Below are 20,246 nucleotides of genomic sequence, written 5' to 3'. Positions count from 1 at the left end.
CTGTAAAGTCAAGCATTTATGCACTGCACTCATGTAAACATGCATTACAAATATTAATTAAAATACCATAATGTCCTAAAGATGCCTTAGCTTTGCAACTGTTTATTTTTCATGAAGCTAAGTTGAAGGCAGCAGATTTGAAAGGCTGATTAAGGCAAGCCCTTGCTGTGACCCCTGCAGGCCACAACAACCGTAAAGCAGCTGTGACCACTACTATGCGCAGCTGACAATTTGGGCTCTCTTTATCAGTTTTCAGATGGATCTCAAACGCAGAGTCCCTAAAGGAATCTATCCCACAGAGGCCCTGTTAAACTGAGGTTGTTTGAATCCTATGACATCTGCTGCTGCTTTAGGCATATAAACGCTGTGAGTAGGGAGGACAGCCATGGCATCTGTGTAATGTCTGTACTATGGCGAAGATTTCTATGCAGAACAAACTGAAAAGCAAATCTGAATGCAAAAGAACGTACAGTGCAATAGCTCACTTAGTAGTTAAAAAAATTTCGGTTGGCTTCAAATCAGGAAGTGGATTTTAAACTGAATAGACCACTCAAATCAATCACCAACCCTGAACTGCAATATGCACACCTATCAGAAATTTTATATAGTCCCTAAGGGAATGCATTCTCCATTGTGTTCTATCCAGCTAGCCAGTCATTAAACACCAACCAGGTTTCTGAGATTATTTAACAATGAGAGTCAGCATTATAAAGACTGATTCTCACCTCATTCAGAGTATTTTTCCATCGTTGTACCCCTGGGAGGAGCTTAGAACATTTCCACCATTTTCCAAGCATTAAATTAGATGCCTGGAAAATGCATGGAGTACTCTGCAATCTGAATTGTTTCTCACTGCGGGTGGGGCTCCCCATCGTGTGGATCACATTGTAAATTTGTATTTTATGGTCACACGTGCAAACTTTCAAAACCTGAAACCCAGATAGGATATCATTCAAAAGGAGAAGTCATGACTGACTTTCGTCCTTTTCCTAGGGCAGATACACTGAGCCTTACTGTAAAAGTCATGCCACAGTTCTGGATAAGATCAGAACAGCTCTGGGTCTGATTTGAAATTTCAGACAATTTTATAGCCATACTGAAACAATATATGTTTGAATCAGGAGCTGCAGCATATACACCAGAGCTCCTCATATTTACTCTTTTTAATCTAGCTGCTTTATCAGATCATTAAACAGAAGTATGGAATTCCAACATCAGGCTGAGGGGAATGAATTTAGCAGCTGTAACTGAGAGCCAACCTACAGTGCTGCTCTGTGCTGCTTGCAGGAAGATCTCAATGCAGAAGCACTTGTAAAAGTGTTACTATGCAAACATTCAGGAGATCCAATTCAGTTTGAATAAACGCACCTCGACTGTGCCGAAATGGCATTGTAAAGAGAGCTGACAATCTATGAAAATTGATTGTTCAGCCTTTGGCAGTCACCTCTCTTTCAGGTGTGTGACATTTGCTGCCCCAGGACAGTTTAAACATTGCAACCTACTACGGGTTAAGTAACCTTTTCCGAAAAACCAAAATCTGAAAGCCTCCAAAATCCTTTTTTTTTAACTGACATGACTTCACAAATAGGAAATTTTGCAAGGCAATGGGAAGGTTCCTAGGCAGTACACAGGTCTCTGCACATCACAGGATCTGTGAATTGAAAATAATTTTGAATATTCAGCAGGCTGGTTGCAGAGATTTAAGAAAAAGCACGGCATTAAATTCTTAAAGAGTTCAAAAATGTTAAAGTTGAAGCATCTGCTGATCACAAAGCAGCAGAGAAATTCAATGATGAGTTGGCCGAGATTGTCGCTAATGAAAATCTAGCACCAATACAGGTCTACAATGCAGATAGCTTTTAACATCTCAAAGTTCAAAAGTTCAAAGGTCAAAGTAAGTTTTACTATCAATGTACATATATGTCACCATATATAACCCTGACATTCATTTTCTTGTGGGCATACTCAGCAAATCTATAACAGGGAGGCCTTTACCCATGGTGTACTGGCCAAATCCACTATCTTTTGTAGGATTTTCCATTCAATCGAGGGGTGATTGATATGTTCGTGGCCTAAGGTAGGCAGAGTCAATTTTAGAAAACCTAGTACATTTATTTTTCAACATAGTCTCCTCCTACATTTACACACAGTCCAGCGGTCATGGAGCATACGGACCTTGGACCTCCAGAAAGTGTCCACTGATGGGTGATTGATAAGTTCATGGCCTAAAGTAGGAGATGAGTTATACAGCTCTCATTACATGTACGTGCAGTTTAACTCTTTGAGTGATTATGCAGAAAGTTTGAAGTTAATAACTCATCTCCTTCTATCTTGGGCCACAAACTTATCAATCATCCCCTTGAGTTACGAACTTCAAACTTTCTGCATAATCACTCAAAGAGTTGAACTGCATGTGCTTGTAACGAGAGCTGTGTAACTCATCTCCTTCTACCTTAGGCCACGAACTTATCAATCAGCCCTGCTGTGGACACATTCTGGATGTCCAAGATCCATATGCTCCACGACCGCTGGACTGTGTGTAAATGTAGGAGGGGACTATGTTGAAAAATAAATGCGCTAGGTTTTCAAAAATTGACTCCTTCTACCTTAGGCCATAAACTTATCAATCACCCGTTGTAGATGTCATGTCGAATCTCTGTAGACTCCCAAGGAAGTAGAGGCACTGCCATGCTTTCCTCACAATTGCACTTATGTGCTGTGTCCAGGACAGATCCTCTGAAATGGTGACACCCAGGAATTTAAAGTTGCTAACTCTCTCCACCTTTGATCCTCCAGTGAGGACTGGCTCATAGACCTCTGGTTTCCCTTTTCTGAAGTCTATACTCAGTTTCTTGGTCTTGCTGACATTGAGTAAGAGATTGTTGTTATGATACCACTCAGACAGATTTTCAATTTCCCTTCTGTACGCTGTTATATCACCACCTTTGATTCAGCCGACAACACGACCTCATCAGCAAACTTGAAATTGGCATTGGATCTGTGCTTAGCCACACAGTCATACCTTACCTTACACATCTATCTTACATAAAACTTTAAAAAATGTAAACAATTGTAAACTTTTAACCAAACTACGCATCCTAGGTGGAGACTGAAAGCCTGCCGTTGTTCGTTGTTGTTCAACAGCTGATTCAGGTGTTCACCTGATGTTGCTTTTGTACCCTGCTCTCATTATATTTTCATCATATTAATCACATGTAATAATTTTTTACTGTTGTGTATGTACGTGTGATGAACAAGTGTAAGGCAAAGACTGCTTACTGGTAACACATAAATTCAGAGTTCAAAATGATTACGATCCCTGTCTATCTCATTATATATTCCAAAATCCAAAACACATCCAGCCTCAAGCATGTCGAATCAAGGATATTCAATATGTATTATCAAACTATCATGGCAAGCATGAGATTAAGTTCCAAGCAATGGATATCTGCTTAGTATGTCTGTAATTGGTATCAAAGATTGATAAATAATTTTGGGAAAATAAATAAAGTTAAATACAAATTTTATTTTGTCCAGAAGATGTAGGCCTAGTTCACAGCCAATAAGGGATTTGTAAATTCCAACACATGGTCCAAAACTTGTATTTGCCACTCAGTAGAATTTTGTGCAAAATAGCAACTGTACTATTGCTGTTACCATTCCTGGCATTGATTCACTTGTAAACAGAAGTGACTCAATATCAGGGTACATTTAAAGAGAGAAGCGTTTTAAGGAGTGGATAAGTTACTCTTGTATTAGCAGCTTAAGCAATGTTTATATTTATTTGATACATTTTCAGTTTCCATGCTTGAATTGGCGGTTGTACATGGAACTTTACATTTTGTTGATAATTAGGAGTTAAATCCTTTCATGGTCTCCACATCAGTGATCTGTTGATGCACACTTGCAAAGAATGCCCTCTGCCAGCCTTCTCTTTGGTTCTTAGATCTTCAGATTCTCGATCAGCGGCCATTGTTTTAAAAAGTGTGACTTCCATCTTGTTATCTCCACCCACATGTTCAAAGGCATCCTTCAGATTCCTTTCTCTCATCACAGTGTCACGCCCTCCCACCACACTTTTTCCTTTGCCTCTTCCTGCTCAGTATCTGCATTTTGTTTACTGCCTCTGGGAAACCTCTCTACATTCCAAGAGTTTTGAATGAGCTTTTTACGCCAAATGCCAGACCTTTCAGTTCAAGACAGTCATTGTCACAATTATCCTCTTAAATTGTCAATCTTTCTGAGAACTATTAACAAAAAAGAAGTAAGTGACTGACTGATTTAATAAATTGGCCTCTATGTTCATCCAATATTATATCGTAACATCAAAACACATGAAACATTTGCAAGCTGAGGAAATAAATACAATTTCAACTAGGAAGTGAGACTTGCCCTGATCAGAATGCAATGCTTTACCAGGCAAATTAAACTAGCAGCAAGATGTAAACCTCTTACTTGACAAAGAAAATCTAACCATTTTAGCTAGGCTATTTTAGCTATTGCATTATGCCTAGGCTTCAAAAGTCAAATAGGCAAAAGCATTACAGTCAAAGCCTGCATTAAGGCTATATCAGGTAACATATCTACTGGGGGATTTTTTGAATTCAGTATTTTGAACTCTGAATGGTTTTTACATTTGAAATATATTCCAGAATTTAGTGAACCTTGCATTAACAGGTCTTCATCCTCATCTGAAACATTCCAGCAAGCCTCCTTGTTCCTTTTTCTAACAGAAATGAAAGACCAATTTTTATGTCAGTATTGTAATTCAATACGCTCCAGTTAGTGAACTAAATATGGACTTCTCTGAGTGTAAGTGTATCAATATTAAGTTCCGTCTAGTCACTCTGAATATAATACCTGAAAAGATCAAAGAACTAAGCTTATATTTAGCCCATAACACGTTTTGAATTATCAGGTGAAAATCATTTAATTATCATTTTTGTGCTTACTTGCATAATTCAGAATAAAGTTACAGAAATCAATCACAAATATTAATGTAAAATTGTGATGTTTATAAACTATTACTTTTATTTAAACTGCTTCTTACACTTTTACTTTGAGATTTGATTATACAGATAGAAAGAACCTTTATTTCATAATGGGCATAAGTCAACAACTCCAGACAATTGACATTACTTTCCCAGTACTTGTTGAAATAAACTTTATGCATTTTGATGGGCATCACTTAGTAGTTTCAATTGCGAGCTTCTCTATCCATGGGAAGAATTGCACAAAATTAAGTCAAATGTTTTTCTACTATAACCACGTACAAATACCATTAAGAGAAAGGATAATATTGATCCTAAGGACATCTCCTTTGCAAGTTATAGGACTCTGTAACTATGCCAAATACTGACAAATGTTTAATAGTCTTAAGCGGCTATTTTCCTGAATAGATTTCTGAAGTCTACAGCAAAGCCAATATTTATTCCACCTCATTTTATTTTAAAAATAAATTTTATTCAGACAAAATATATGAAAGAAATACAGAAAAGTGCATGCTTTCCTTACATTCACTGCATTGGTCCTCACTAATTAGCCTTGAATAATAGAAAGCTGATCCGTTTCAGAGGGTAGGCTAGGCACCAATTACATTGCTGAGGAGCGGTCGTCCCATTTAGATCAAAGCAAACAAGGAGATAAGGACACTGCAGTTGTTGTCATTGGGAGCAAAGGAACTCAATAGATTGTGCAGCATCTTTGGAGGCAAAGGGATTATTGACATTGGAAGTCAAGACCATACCTCAGCACTGATACAAGGCCTCAGCCTGAATCATCAACTATCTCTTTGCTTCCAAAGATACAGCCTCATTATTTCAAATGTATTTTGTTCTGTTGGTATTTGATTTTGTAGTTTCAGATCAATCACCTGGAGCTCTGGATTAATAATTCAGTAACCTAACTGCACACTGCTCCCATGGCCCAACTCTTACAGAAATAAGAGCAGGTCTAATCCATTCAAACCCTCAGGCTCTACCTTCTATGGTTGATGGTTGATACTATAGCTCATGCCCATTTTCTTGTCTGAACCCCGGACCAATTCCATTACTATCCAAAATTTATCAAACCCAGTCTTGATTATACTCAACATATCAGAAGATCTATCCTGGTTCCAACATATTCACAAAGAAAGCATGTCAGTGACCTTATTCATGAGTACTTTGAGGAGATTAATATGTCAACAACAACTCTGGTGAATTTCTACAGATGGACCATAAAGAGCATTCTGACTGGTTGCATCACTGCCTGGTGTGGAGGCTCCAGTGCATAGGGACTGCAGAGTTGTAGACTCAGCCAGCTCCATCACAGACTCAAGCTTCCCCACCGTTGAGGGCACCTTCAAAAGGCAGCACCTCAAGTAAATGCCACCCATCACTAAGGACTTTCACCATCCAGAGTATGCCCTCTTCTCATTACTGCAATCGGGAAGGAGGTACAGGAGCCTGAAGAAACACACTCAGTGTTTTAGGAACAGTTTGTTTCCTCTGCCATCAGAATTCTGAATGGTTTATGATACCATGAACACTTCCTCACTTTCCTCTTTTGCAATTTATTTTATTTTTTATTGTAACTTGTAGTATTTTTTATGTCTTATATGTCTGCAGCCACAAAACAACAAATGTCATGACATGTCAGTGATAAAAATGTGATTCTTTAAATCGGATTTAATTATTTAGTATCCACAACTCCATAAGGTAGAAGATTTAAAAGTTTCAATGAAGACAGTTATCCTTATCACATTCCTAAATAATCAATTCCAGATCAGATCAACTTCAGTCTGGGGAAACAACTGCCTTACGTCTTCATATCTCTTTTGTCAATTCCATTCAGTATCTTAAATTTATATTGAAATCACCACTGATTGCTTTATTTCTTTGAGTCATAAGTTTTATTCAATCTCTCCTCAAAACAACCTCTGCTCACAGAAATTATTTTAGTGAATCTTTAATCCATTGTCTCCAAAATTCAGTTTGTTTTTAATAAAAATAATCCAATTTCTATTAAAAACAGAATGCTAATGGAAAAGATGGGAACTTACAGCAAGTGTTATTCTCGCTTCCTTCAGTGCATCTGCTGTGTAACTCATGAAGGACCCAGAGTGACGAAGGGTCTCAGCCCGAAACGTCAACAGTGCTTCTCCTTATAGATGCTGCCTGGCCTGCTGTGTTCCACCAGCATTTTGTGTGTGTTGCCAGAAACTTTACAGTGGCTTCTAGTCACATAAAATGCACATACAGAAACCGTCTTCTGGAATTTTATTCATAATGCAAAAGCCTTAGCTGTCTGCAACCTATTTCTATTATCCCTGTGAAGAAGTTTTTCCATAAGCTAGAAGGGCAGATCCAATAATAGTAGCTGTCCCCTTAAATTGATTACTGATAACCTCTCCTTCAGGTCCTCCCCATCATTTTCTCATGAGATTGACCTACAACCCTAGTAACTCTCACCAACTTGATTTGCCTTCCCATCTCCTGCAGCTCCAAACACCACATATTCTGCCTTCTTGGCCCCAATTGCCAACCATCAATCACAATGCTGCACCTGCATCTCCAGTGTTTAAGTTCAGAATTCAAAGTAAATTTATTATCAAGGTAAATATATGTCACCATATATTACTCTGAGATTCATTTTCTTGTGGGCATTCACAGTAAATACAAAGATAACACAATAGAATCAATGAAAAAACTGCATGCAACAAGACAGACAAACAATCAATGTGCAAAAGACAACAAGCTGTGCAGATACAAAAAGAAAATTTTAAAGAAGTAAAAAAACAATATATATTGAGAACATGAGACGAAGAGCCATTGAAAGTGCGCCCATGGGTTGTGAGAACAGTTCAGTATTGTGTGAAGTTAAGTTGAGTGAAGTTATCCCCTCTGGATGTGGGGTAATAACTGTTCCTGAACTTAGTGGTGTGGGTCCTGAGGCTCCTGTATCTTCTTCCCGATGGCAGCAGCAGGCAAAGAGCATGCCTGGTTAGTGGAGGTGCTAAATTTTCCTAAACTCGTTATTTAATTTCTCAGTCCATTTCACCCTGCACATGCATACATAGAGCAAAATTTACTCTTCTCAACTTTTAATAATGTGTTATTTTGCTATCCTTATCAAAATGAATAACTTCACATTTGCCATCTCTAGCCCACTAACAACCAGTCTACTGTCCTTTGTAGGCTCTTTTCATCTACCGACCTAGCAGAGTATTACCAATATTCATTATATTCACTTATTAGCTGTAGGGGTTGTTGGCAAGGCTAGAATTTATTGTCCCCTCAATTGTTCTTCAGGAATAAGTGAAAAGCTACCTTCTTGGATTGCTGCATGGATACATTACACTCTGTCCTTTTATCTAAGTCTAAGGTCAAGAAGAGAATGGATTATCTGTCACAATTTGACATTGACCCATGACAGAAAGCAAGGATGGAGAGGTACCATCTACCAATTATTCACCTGTTCTGTAAACAATCACTAATCTGGTCAGGTTCTCTTGGTTGAGCAGGCCAATTTCTATCTATGATAGACAATCTTCAGTGTATAAGAACACTTGTGTGTAATTATTTTAGGCAGGAGCAGTAAAAGAGAGGTTTAATGTTTCATTCCCTATCTCTGCTTCCTAATCTCCCTTTGGTGCACTGGGTGTGACTTTTAAAAAAGCACAATCCAGTCTTTCCTTCCATACCTTCCAGCTCTTAACCCTCTCCTGTACAAAAGACACAAATAGTGAACTTGGCTTTCCTATGCTGTTACTACTGTGTCCCAAGCACTTCAGCACAGAGTTGCTGTTTGCTGTTGTGGGCTAAATGAAGCTTAAATGGATCTTTCCAGTATGAACTGAAATTTGCTGCCGGACTTGTTCACTCAACTGAGAATGCTTCAAGAATGAACCTCATTGGTCTTGAAGTACTTTGCAATCTTCTGGTCTGTGCTCATAGTGTTCATAAAAAAAGCTGCTGTAATATTAACTGAGTCACTTGGTGACCAAAACTCTAGATGTAGCAGGTATGATACAGCCATAAGCAAATGTACAGAAGAGACCTCTTGATAACATCTTACACCTCAAACTACATCAAATGTACTCTTTAAGCACAAAAATAACAGCAGCAAATTTGGCAGTACAGTAGCATAGCGACCAGCATAACACTTTGCAGCACGAGCAATCGGGGTACAATTCCCACAACTGTCTGTAAGAAGTTTGTACTTTGTCCCTGTGACCACTTGGTTTTCCTCCGGGTGCTCTGGTTTCCTCCAACATTTCAAAGATACATGGCTAGGAAGTTGTGGGCACGCCATGTTGGCTCCAGAAGTATGGTGACACTGGCAAGCTACTCCCAACGCATCTATAGACTGTGTTGGTCATTGATGTAAACAATACACTTTACCTTATGTTTCAGTGTTTCGATGTTCATGTGATAAAAAAGCTAATCCTTTCAATAGTTACCACTTTCTTCAATATTTTCGGTTTAGACAAATGTTTCCAAACAATTACACATTTACAATAGAGCACATTTCTGAAGAGTCAAACACTTTTGATCATATGGATGGTCTAAAAGATTTGAGGATATCCAGAATATCCAAATACATGACTCCACTGTGTTAATCACTTCCTGCTGAAATTCTTTACAGATCTGGACCTTTGTGCTACTTGCTATGACATGTAGCTTGCTTTTATTCCATTTCACCAGCAACATATGGAGATTCGGTTTGTTGACACCTGGATTTTTCTTCTCTGCTTTCTTCCATTGTTGGCTTTCCTTCATGTAGCGGCTCTGAGATTTATATGGCTAATGAAATACAGTTACTATTACAACGTAGGACACAACATTTGTGCCCATTAAGGCTACACCAGCCAAATAAAATGAAAAACATGAGAAAATCTGTACATGTAAGAAATCTAAAGCAACACACACACAAACTGCGGGAGGAACTCAGCAGATCAGGCCACGTCTAAGGAAAAGAGTAAACCGTCCACATTTCAGGCTGAGACCTTTTTCAGGAATAACTGAGAGCTGTGAGGAGGGGAAAGAGGCTGACTGGAAAGCGATAGGTGAAGCCAGGTGGTGGAAAGGTCAATAGCTGCAGAAAAAAGAATCTGTTAGGAGAGGAGAGTGGACAATAGGAAAAAGGGAATGAGGAGGGGATCGTGGAAGTAATGGGCAGGTGAGAAGAAGTAAAAGGTCATAGAGGAAGGGGAGGGGGAATTTTGTTCACCGGTCAGAGAAATCAATATTAATACCATTAGGTTGGAGGGTAGATACCCAGACTGAATATAAGGTGTTGCTCCTCCACCCAGAAATGAAATGAAAAGCCCAATAATTGGTTATAGGATAAACATGATCCACCAACTACTGTCCCTTTTCTTTGAATAGCATTTCAAGTTCTTTTATGCTTATCTGAAAGGGTGGGGGGGGGGGACTTCAGTGTAACAATTTTTCCTGAAGATAATCTCCCAATCCAGCACTCCCTCAACTCATTGATAAACCACAATGATAAAATTAGGTAAGGCAACTCTGATGTTTTGAACCCTTACATTATGACTTCTAAAATAAAGAACCAGTTTTGCTAAAGCCATGTTGGATCAGACCTGGAGGTAAATTACGTGCCCATGTTTTTCAAAGACTATAGTACTGAAAATCAATATACCTGCAACTCTTGGAAATCTAAAACAAAAATTTAAAAAATGCTGGAAATATTCAGCAGGACAGTCCACATCTACAGGAAGGATCTGGAAGCCATAGAAATGGTGCAGAGGAGATTTACAAGGATGTTGCCTGGACTGGGGAGCATGCCTTATGAGAATAGGTTGAGTGAACTTGGCCTTTTCTTCTTGGAGTGACGGAGGATGAGAAGTGACCTGATAGAGGTGTATAAGATAATGAGAGGCATTGATCCTGTGGATAGTCAGAGGCTTTTTCCCAGAGCTGAAATGGTTGCCACAAGAGGACACGGGTTTAAGGTGCTGGGGAATAGATACAGAGGCGATGTCAGGGGTAATTTTTTATTCAGAGAGTGGTGAGTGCATGGAATGGGCTGCTAGCAATGGTGGTGGAGTTCGGATATGATAGGGTCTTTTAAGAGACTTTTAGACAGGTACATGGAGCTTAGTAAAATAGAGGGCTATGGGTAAGCCTAGTAATTTCTAAGGTAGGGACATGTTCAGCACAACATTGTGGGCTGAAGGGCCTGTATTGTGCTGTAGGTTTTCTATGCTTCTATCTGTGGCAGGAGAAATAGGAGATATTTCAGTCTTGAAACGTCCTTTAATCGTTTTGGATATTAATACTTGTATTAATAAACTTCACGATGACTGAATGGTACATCCTACAGTTTAGGAAACCAGGCAGTGAGTGGACAGAAGTAACTGTAAGTGTGTGTGTGTGTGTGTGTGTGTGTTTAAGTTGAGAAGGGAGTTGGTTGCGGAACCCTGAAGGAGTGATTACTGCCTGTGCTGAGAACCAGCAGTGCGCTGAGCGCGGAGCAGCGGAGATGAGATCACAGTCGATATGATTGCTTCGGAGGCTCTGTACGAATAGACTGCCATTTGCTCGGAGCTTTATTTAACCATCTCAGACATTCCCCCGTACACACAACAGCGAATACTGGGACTGAGGATATGGAATTGTATCATTCCACGATAACTGGAAATCTTTAACAAATTCTGAAATATCAGAACTATTGACAGTTTCAAGGACTTTTCATCCAATTTTGGGTTGCCAGTTGTATTTCCATCGGATATTGGGAGAAATCGACAATCGTATCAGCATTCCCGGATCTCAGGAGTTATACCGCTGCATTAACTGTACCTTGATGTGAAAGCTGGAAACGATGATTTTAACACGTAAGTATGCAAAGAGTTCCTTGTGGAGTGGGATTTCCCTGTAATAGTCTAATTAACGTAATTGAACTAACGAAAAGAGATCGTGCAATGACCAAGTCCTTATCATCTGATTGATTTGAGTTCGGCAGTGAGATGAAGGCTGGAACCGTCCTGTATCGTAAACCATTTGTAGTTAAGATCTTGTCGAAAATGGAATGTTGTTGAAAACTGGTGATTTAATCCTAATTTTCTATAATTTCATTTTTTTAAAGAAAACGTTCGCCAGCAGCGATTTTGTTTCGGTGCATTATCACGCCAGTCCCCCCCCCCCCTCCCCTTACAGTATGTAATTGCTATTTTTGCATGGATTTTGTTGGAATTGAATGGATGAGCTGGGCACCAGAGTTCTGAGTTGCCTATTTGGGATTCCGGGTTTTGTGTTCGTGCAATTTGATGGCGGGGCCGCTGGAGTTAAGTGTAGTCAGTGTGATGTTTGGTGCCTTGGCGTGTCCTCTTCAAACTGCCCCTCACAGCCACCCTGAGCTGAAAGATCTTTGATAAGGAAGTCCTGGACTGCACGTAACCCTCGTCCGAGCGACCTCCGTAGCCCGGGGCCAGATTCATTTGATATGTTCAATGCATTTAGGTCTGCTTTACTCACCTGGCTCGGTGTTCATTCATTCTGGTTTAAAGTTTATTTCTGGGTTTCGCAGACGCGTCACCGAAAGGACCCTGCGAATTCAATGCATGCGGTTAATTTATCTGCTTATTTTATTATAAAAGGGTAAAATCTTTGTTGATGAATCTGATTGTTTAGCTGGTGCTAGAGCTCTGGAGGCTCAGATTGATTTTATTGAGCCTGCACGAAGGGAATAGGGCGACTCCGAAGTTGTTTTATATCGCAGTTGTTAAGCGAGGGGTTGTGTTGGTATCGGGCGGTGCTAGGACCCAGTGGAATCCTCGGGCTGGCCGGTAAGCGCAGAGGTCAGCGGCGGCCCGTTTGATCCATGGGGACGTGTGGCCTTCCCCGTCACTCCCCCGCCCGGTCGGCTCCTGCAGCCAGCTGCGGTATCGCTGGTGCAGGGAGAAAAATATGCAAAAACAAACAGGCCGCCTCCTCTATTGTCCTGAAGGCTCCCAATTTTCTTCCTCCACTCTGGCCCCCAACCACACAGGTAGTGACGGTTACACGGTCAGGGCTCGAGCGTGTCACAGAAAAACTATGGCCCTATTAAACTGCCATTTTGACCGTTCTTCAGTTTATTCCCAACATAACTGCGCCCTGTTCGTTTTGCAATCCCTTTAAGTTAAATTGTAAATTTTATTTTGTAACGTCTTGTGCGTGAGAATGTGTACACAGGAGGTTGCATTCAATCCTGTGCAATATAAGCAGGTGGCATTACTGTAAATGGCTGCTGGAATTGCAGTGATCCAGTAGCCATTTGTGCAACAGAGTTCAACTTTTAACGACGACGGCAGGCAAGTATCTCCCGCTCTTCTTTCATTATTCCGTTCTGTCACGAAGTGAGCATTGCTAATTGGGTCAGTATGTGCAAAACTGTCATTCAAATTGACATCAACCATGCTTCAGTTTACTGTCGTGAACAAACACCGGGAGGTACGGTACAATGTTCGCAGCACTATCACAGTGACGTAGGTACAGTACTTCGACATGAAGTTGTGATAAAAATCTGGGCTTTCAACGTCCCTGAAAGCAGTGTGGTTGTGTCTTTGAAATTACTTGTGTTCATTTTCAGTTATTCAAAATAGAAAAGGAGTGATTATCCAAAATAATGGGGATGATCACCACCCTAATGTGAATCATGTATCAACCTGGATGCTCAGCATTTACATGTCACCAGTGATAACTATGAACAGGAACAGGTTGTAATAGAACTTCATGAAGGGCAAATGGGTTGCCTAGTAAGTAAGTAAAGGAGGAACAACTCAACGTTAGCTATGAAAACAGCTCAGTGGAATTTAATATTTATAACATATTTATAACATATTTGGTTTGACATTCAAAATACAAACGTTTGTAGATATGTGATATGAATTTGTGCTATAGTGTTATGACCTAGAATGTGAGAACTCTATAGCTCATAGTAGCATCAATCCTGATATTAAAAAAATAAAGCTGAAACGTTTGGACAGTGTCTGATCTGTTCCATATATCTTTTTAATAACAAATTTCCAACATCAATAGCTTTTTAAAATTTAAATTATAGATGCATTAATTAATCTATTAGTAGTAGTGCAGAGTTGCTGCCCTTATCAAGGAAGGGAGGCCCGAGAATGGTACTGGGCAGTTCAGTGGCTCAGCTCATATAGCCACTGCTTCACAGCTTCAGCATCCTGGGTTAATTCCTGATCTTTGGTGCTACCTGTGTGAAGTTTGCACGTTCTCCCTGTGATCGCATTGGTTTCCAACCCACATCCAAACAACACGGGGGGGGGGGGGGGGGGGTCGGTAAGTTAATTGGTTCTGTCCCTGCTCTATAGGTGAGGAGTAGAATCTAGAGACCAATGATGGGAATTTGGGGAGAAAAACATAGATTAGGGGTGAGAATACTGTAAAAATGGATTGGTGTGAACTTGATTGGCCAAAGGGCCCATTCCTGCAATGCTTTTCTCTATGACGACATGTCCATCTATGGACTATGACAGAAAACAAGGATATATTTGCATCACACAGTGAGATGGCAGTGATTGACAGATCCATTCAGAATATTGCCTTCTACCAGAATTAATGGACCCAAACCCTTTTATATACAAATGTAGCTTTCTACGTAGCTTTCAGGGAAAAAAAATAAGATAAAGATACAAGAAAGCAGATTGGCCAGAACTGCTCCATATAAATCTGTCACCAGGACAGAAAAGCTGCATTGCCTTGTATATAGTCATTCAGTCCATCTGGCCTGCAGCCATTGGCTGTGGCCTCCTATAGTCCCCTGACCCCAATATGATAAAAAGAATTATGTGATAGATTAAACTCTTGCAGATGCAGTTCGATGAGAGTGCCCCATCCTTGTGTTTGTTCAGGATGCATCTGGTGAATGCAGCTTGCAAAGAGAGAGCTTGTTCTCTACAGGATGGATCAGCATTGTAAACAGGAGTCTCATGCTTTACTTTTCCCCTTAGCAACAGGAAACAAGGACAGGAAAGAGGTAGAGCTGAGATCCTGAATGGCTCCAGACAATATTAAACTTACCACACAGCATGCCAAAGTCATCATATCTATAAAAAATGAAGAGGATAATAACTGTAAAGTTGATTGTCTCAGAATTTCCTCTGTTTAGGATGAAACTTGAAATAGACTCCTGGCGTTTACTGTGCAGTAGCAAGGACCCACCTTGTATTGTTTAAGTAGATGCAACAGGTCTATTTTGGTCTTCCAGACTAAATATAGCAGATGCACACACACCACATCAATAATCATACTGTTTAGAGATGACATTTTGGAGCTGCTATTATCCTATCAGAAGTGTGTCTTATATCGTCCTGCTGCTGGCTATCATCAAGAAAAATATTATTCCTTTGGTTGTGGATTTCAGTGATTTTAATTTTCAAATTATGTATGTTAATTTCTCTGTAGATGGTTGAAAATATTAAGTATATTAGATTTAAACAGAAGTGTAAATATTTTTTATTATTTTGTTAGCTTGTCATATGTGAAATGTGAGCCTTATATTTAGTACCATATTTAATTTCCCATTTTCTTGAATCCAATTATTTAAAATATACTTAACTATTCAAAACAAAAAGCAAACTAGAAAAATGAAAAAAACTGACAGACGGAACTTCAGGAGGGTGAATGTACAGAAAGCATCCAGTTGGGGTAACTGGCCAGGTACTGAAGACCTGTGCTATTCGACTGGCTGGTGCGTTCACTGATACCTCTCACTTCAGCAGCCTGACTTACCCACCTGAGTCAAGCAGGCTTCAATTATACTGGTGCCCAAGAAGAACATGTTAAGTTGCCTCAATGACTATCAGCCAGTAGCACTTACATCATCTGTGCTGAAGTGCTTTGAGAGGTTGGTGATGAAGCATATCAACTCCTGCCCGAGGAGTGACTTGGCTCTGCTCCAATTTGCCTACCATCACAACAGGTCAACATCAGATGCCCCTTCACTGGCTCTCCACTGGAGCTCTTGGACGGTGAAAATGCATACATCAGGCTCTTCATTGACCACAGCTCTGCATTCAGTATTATCACAGCCTCTAAATTAAACAATCAGTTCCAAGATCTAGACCTCAGTATCTCTTTGTGCAACTGGATCCTCGGTTTCCTCACTTACAGACCCTAGTCAGTTCGGATTGGCAACAACATCTCCCCCACAATCTCCATCAGCATTGGTGCACCGTAAGCTGTGTGCTCAGACCCCTGCTCTACTCACTTTACACCTATGACTGTGTGGCTAAGCACAGCTCCAATGCCATATTTAAGTTTGCTGGTGGAACTACTGTTATGGGTCAGATCAAAGGTAGTGACGGATCAGCACATAGGTGGGAGGTTCTGAATCTGGCTGAATAGTGTCTCCACGTCAACCTCTCACTCAATGTCAGCATAAACAAAGCCATGATTATTGGCTACAGGAGATGGAAACTGGAGGTGCATGAGCCTGTCTTCATCAGGGGATCAGTGGGAGAGAGAATCAGCAAATTTAAATTACTCAGTGTTATCATTTCAGAGGATCTGTCCTGGGTCCAGCCTGTAAACCATCACAAAGAAAGCATGGCAGTGCCTCGATTTCCATAGAAGTTTACACCAATTCAGCATGTCATCTAGAACATTGAGAAACTTTTATAGATGTGCGATGGAGAGTATACTGACTGGTTGTATCATGACCCTGTATGGTAGTGGTCGCCAACCTATCGATCGCGATTGACTAGTCGATCTTTGAAACTTTCCCAGTAGATCCTGGAAAAAAAAAGAAAAATAAATACACAGATACTGTTGAGAGATTGTTTCCGGGTTGTGGGGTTTTAGTTCTGTTCTTCCTGCCCAATATGCATGTGTGTAGCTCCCCCGCACTACACAGTGTATTTCAGGGGTCCCCAACCACCGGGCCGCGAGGAAACAATAGGAATCAGCTGCACCTTTTCTCATTCCCTCTCACGGCCACTGTTGAACTTGAACTCACACAAGGTCATCAGTCGCCTAACCGCAGTGACACCCTCGCGCCAGGGATCACTGGTTGGCCTCACGCGGCCGGCGGGAAGTGCCGTTGCTACTGGCCTGGAGCACTGCGTCTAAACCTGTTTACCACTCCGAATGTTCGTGGGGAATCCGGTGCTAAAATATTTGCAGACGGCCTAATTCGGGCTCAGCGTTTCGTAAGTAGCAGAGCAGCTACCTTGCTGCGATCTACTGAAACAAACTTTTGTCGGCCGATAGATCTTACAAGGGGGGGTGGGCATTCACCCTGTTGCACTCCTCACTCGGTCGCTCGCACTCTCTGTACTGAGACCGTCACGGCCCCGGCACGGGGACCTCCGGCCCTGACCTTGTCCTCTCACCCAACCCACGACCAACCGCAACTACCCAAGGCATCTGGTGGCGGATGGACAGGAGGCTGGAGTTCGGGCCCGGAGGCTGTCTAATGAGGCAATAAAGCACTCAAAACTGCTTCGGTACCCTGAGTCCAAGCACCCTGCACTTAAGGACAAACCTGTTGAGTTTTGTGAGCGGAAAAAACGTGAGCAGCGGCAATAGAAGCTAAGTGCCAAGAGCCGCAAAAACTAAATTGTAGAATAAAAACAAGGAACCTGCTTCGAGTATCACTGTATTCCCGTCGTGTTTAACATATCTCCCCCCCCCCCCCCCCACCCACCGGCAGTTGGCCGGTCCACGGTGCCACTCCTGGTGTTTATACATTATTTCTACTTCCAGGTTGCGGGGTTTTATTTCCGGTCTTTTCTGCCCCAGTGCGCATGCGTGTAACTAATTGATCTAGAGTCGATCTTGCCTTTTACTAAGAGGTAGGGGATCTTGGGCTTAAAAAGGTTAGTGACAGCTACTGTATGGGACCACCAATGATTGTGAATGGTAAAAACCCCAAAGAATAGGACAGCCCAGTCGATCACAGGGAAAGCTCTCCCCACCATTGAGCGTACTTACAAGGAGCGATGTCAAAGGAAAGCAGCATCCATCATTAAGGACCCCCACCATCCAAGCCACGCTCCCTTCTCACTACTGCCATCAGGAAAGAGTTACAGGAGCCTTAAGTTCCACACTACCAGGTTCAGGTTCAGTTACCCCTCATCCACCAGGCTCTTGAACCAGAAGGGATAACTTCACTTACCCCATCACTGAGCTGATTCCACAATCTATGGACTCACTTTTATAGGGCTCTTCACTTTGTGTTCTTGGTACCTATTACTTATTTCTTTTTTTTCCTTTTTTTTTGAATTTTGTAGTTTGTTACCTTTTGCACATTGGTTGTTTGTCCAAGTGTAGTTTTTCAGTGATTATATTATGTTCCTTTCTATTTAAAATGAATGCCTGCAAGAAAATGAATCTCATGGTTGTTTCTGGGGACATTTATGTACTTTAATAATAAATTTACTTTGAACTTTGAACAGGAGACTCCATAAGAATAAGAAAAAAGAGTATATAAAGGCTGAAACATTTTAAAGAGACTGATTATATTTCCATTCCAGTAATTTCCCAAAAGGACACTACAATTAACGGGATGGTGTTATGTTCTGAAAATGTTACTGTTTTCCCAGACTCAAGGCAGTTTATCTAAGGATGTTGTGTATTAAACAATAGAGACATACTTGGCAAATGAGACTTCAGTGTGAAGCGTCTTGTGTCTGCCACTGCACAAGAACACAATGAGTCATTGGAAATCGCCTATTGTTAAGTGCAATATTTATGGCAAAACTATTTTGTGTATATAAATTGTCAGCTCCTTACTGTAATTTATTATTTCCTGCTATATATAGTCCTCATTTGTGTCTAAAATGTCCATTTTGTAAATATTTGCTTTAATCATAATAAAATATGTAGTAACCTACATTGTAAGCTGAAAATGTAAACTAGACACTCTTATATCTTCACATTGTAAAACAAGTGGACCTAGAAAGCAAGGACCATTATGTTAGAATGTTGTTTCTGGATTTCAGTTCAGCATTCAACACTATTATCACACAGACATTGGTGAACAAACTCCTATTTCTCAGTCTAAATACACCACTGTCAATTGGAATTTGGACTTACGACCTAACCTGCAGACCTCAGAAAGTCAGAATGCACAATTGCTCCTTTCTACCCAGCTTCCTCAGCACATGCACCCCCCCCCCCCCGGGCTGTCTGATGAACCATTGCTGTACACTCTGCTCACACACGACTGCACAGCCAAACCCGAGTGATCACATTTTTAAGTTTGCCAATGACACGACAGCAGTGTGGCTCATCACTAGCAACAATTCCTGATGAACCCCACTAGTGTCATGTCATTGGCAAACTTAACAATGTGAAAGCGTACAGAGAGAAGATGGAAGAGCTTGACATCTAGTGCCAGGCAAATAACCCCTTTCTCATTGTCATCAAGACAAAGGAGAAGGTTATTGACTTCAGGAGAACATACACCCATCTTTATATCAGTGGCACCACAGTGGAAACCGAGCAGATTCAAACTCCTTGACGACACATCTTGCACAACCTCTCAGACTCATTCTACACAATCAGCAAAGCTCACCAATGACTCTACTTTCTGAGGAGATGGAAGAGAGCTGCACTATGTACATCTATACTCAGGTCATTCTACGCAGTAGGAGAGCATCCAAATCCAGCTGCATCACTGCTTGGGATGGAAAATGCACTGAGCGGGCAGGAAGGCTCTACAACAGGTAGTCAAACTGCACAATGCATCACCAGCACCAGCCTACCCACCATCAAGGACATATTTACAGAAAGGTGCTGGAAAAGGGCCAGCAACAACATGAAGGAAATGACCCACCTTGCTTGTGGACTGTTTGTTCCACTCTCGTCAGGGAGGAGGCTATGTAGCATCCATGCCAGGACCACTAGACTCAAAGCCATTACTTTTCCCAAGCAATAAGGCTGATCAACACCTCCACCCACTAACCCACCACCTCCACACCCCCAACTACCACTACTTTATCATTTCCTGTTAGTCACCTTATGTGCAAACGCTCCTGTGCCTAGAATCACTCTATGGATATCTTATGTATTTATGTTTATTGTGTCTTTTATTGTGTTCTTTTGTGTTACATTGGATCAGGAGTAACAATTATTTTGTTCTTCATTACTCTTGTGTACTGGAAATTACATTAAACAATCCTGAACAAATGACATTCAGTACTATTGTGGGAATACTTCAAGCAATCTTGATAAAGAACATCTCCACATGTTGAGTCTGTATTTGTCTAACATGGGGGCTAGTGAGACACATTG

The 20,246-nt window shown here is 40.9% G+C and overlaps 1 protein-coding gene across 3 annotated transcripts in view; it reads left to right on the top strand.

Moving 5' to 3' along the window:
- The window catches only part of dlc1 (DLC1 Rho GTPase activating protein), a 447,394-nt gene that overhangs the window by 389,351 nt on the left and 37,797 nt on the right, over nucleotides 1-20,246 (top strand). The window contains exon 1 of one of the 3 annotated variants that reach the window (XM_059989262.1): nucleotides 11,429-11,839. The exons of the other annotated variants lie outside the window; for them this stretch is intronic. Within the exon in view, the coding sequence (XP_059845245.1) occupies nucleotides 11,827-11,839 (13 nt within the window). The 5' untranslated portion in view covers nucleotides 11,429-11,826. Of the gene's footprint in view, nucleotides 1-11,428; nucleotides 11,840-20,246 lie in introns of those variants that run through there. 3 annotated transcript variants of the gene reach the window in all.

This window comes from Hypanus sabinus, chromosome 14 (assembly GCF_030144855.1).
Source record: "Hypanus sabinus isolate sHypSab1 chromosome 14, sHypSab1.hap1, whole genome shotgun sequence".
Classification (NCBI taxonomy): domain Eukaryota; kingdom Metazoa; phylum Chordata; class Chondrichthyes; order Myliobatiformes; family Dasyatidae; genus Hypanus; species Hypanus sabinus.
Note: the sequence above shows the minus strand (reverse complement) of the source record. Positions and strands in the feature narration are given on the sequence as shown.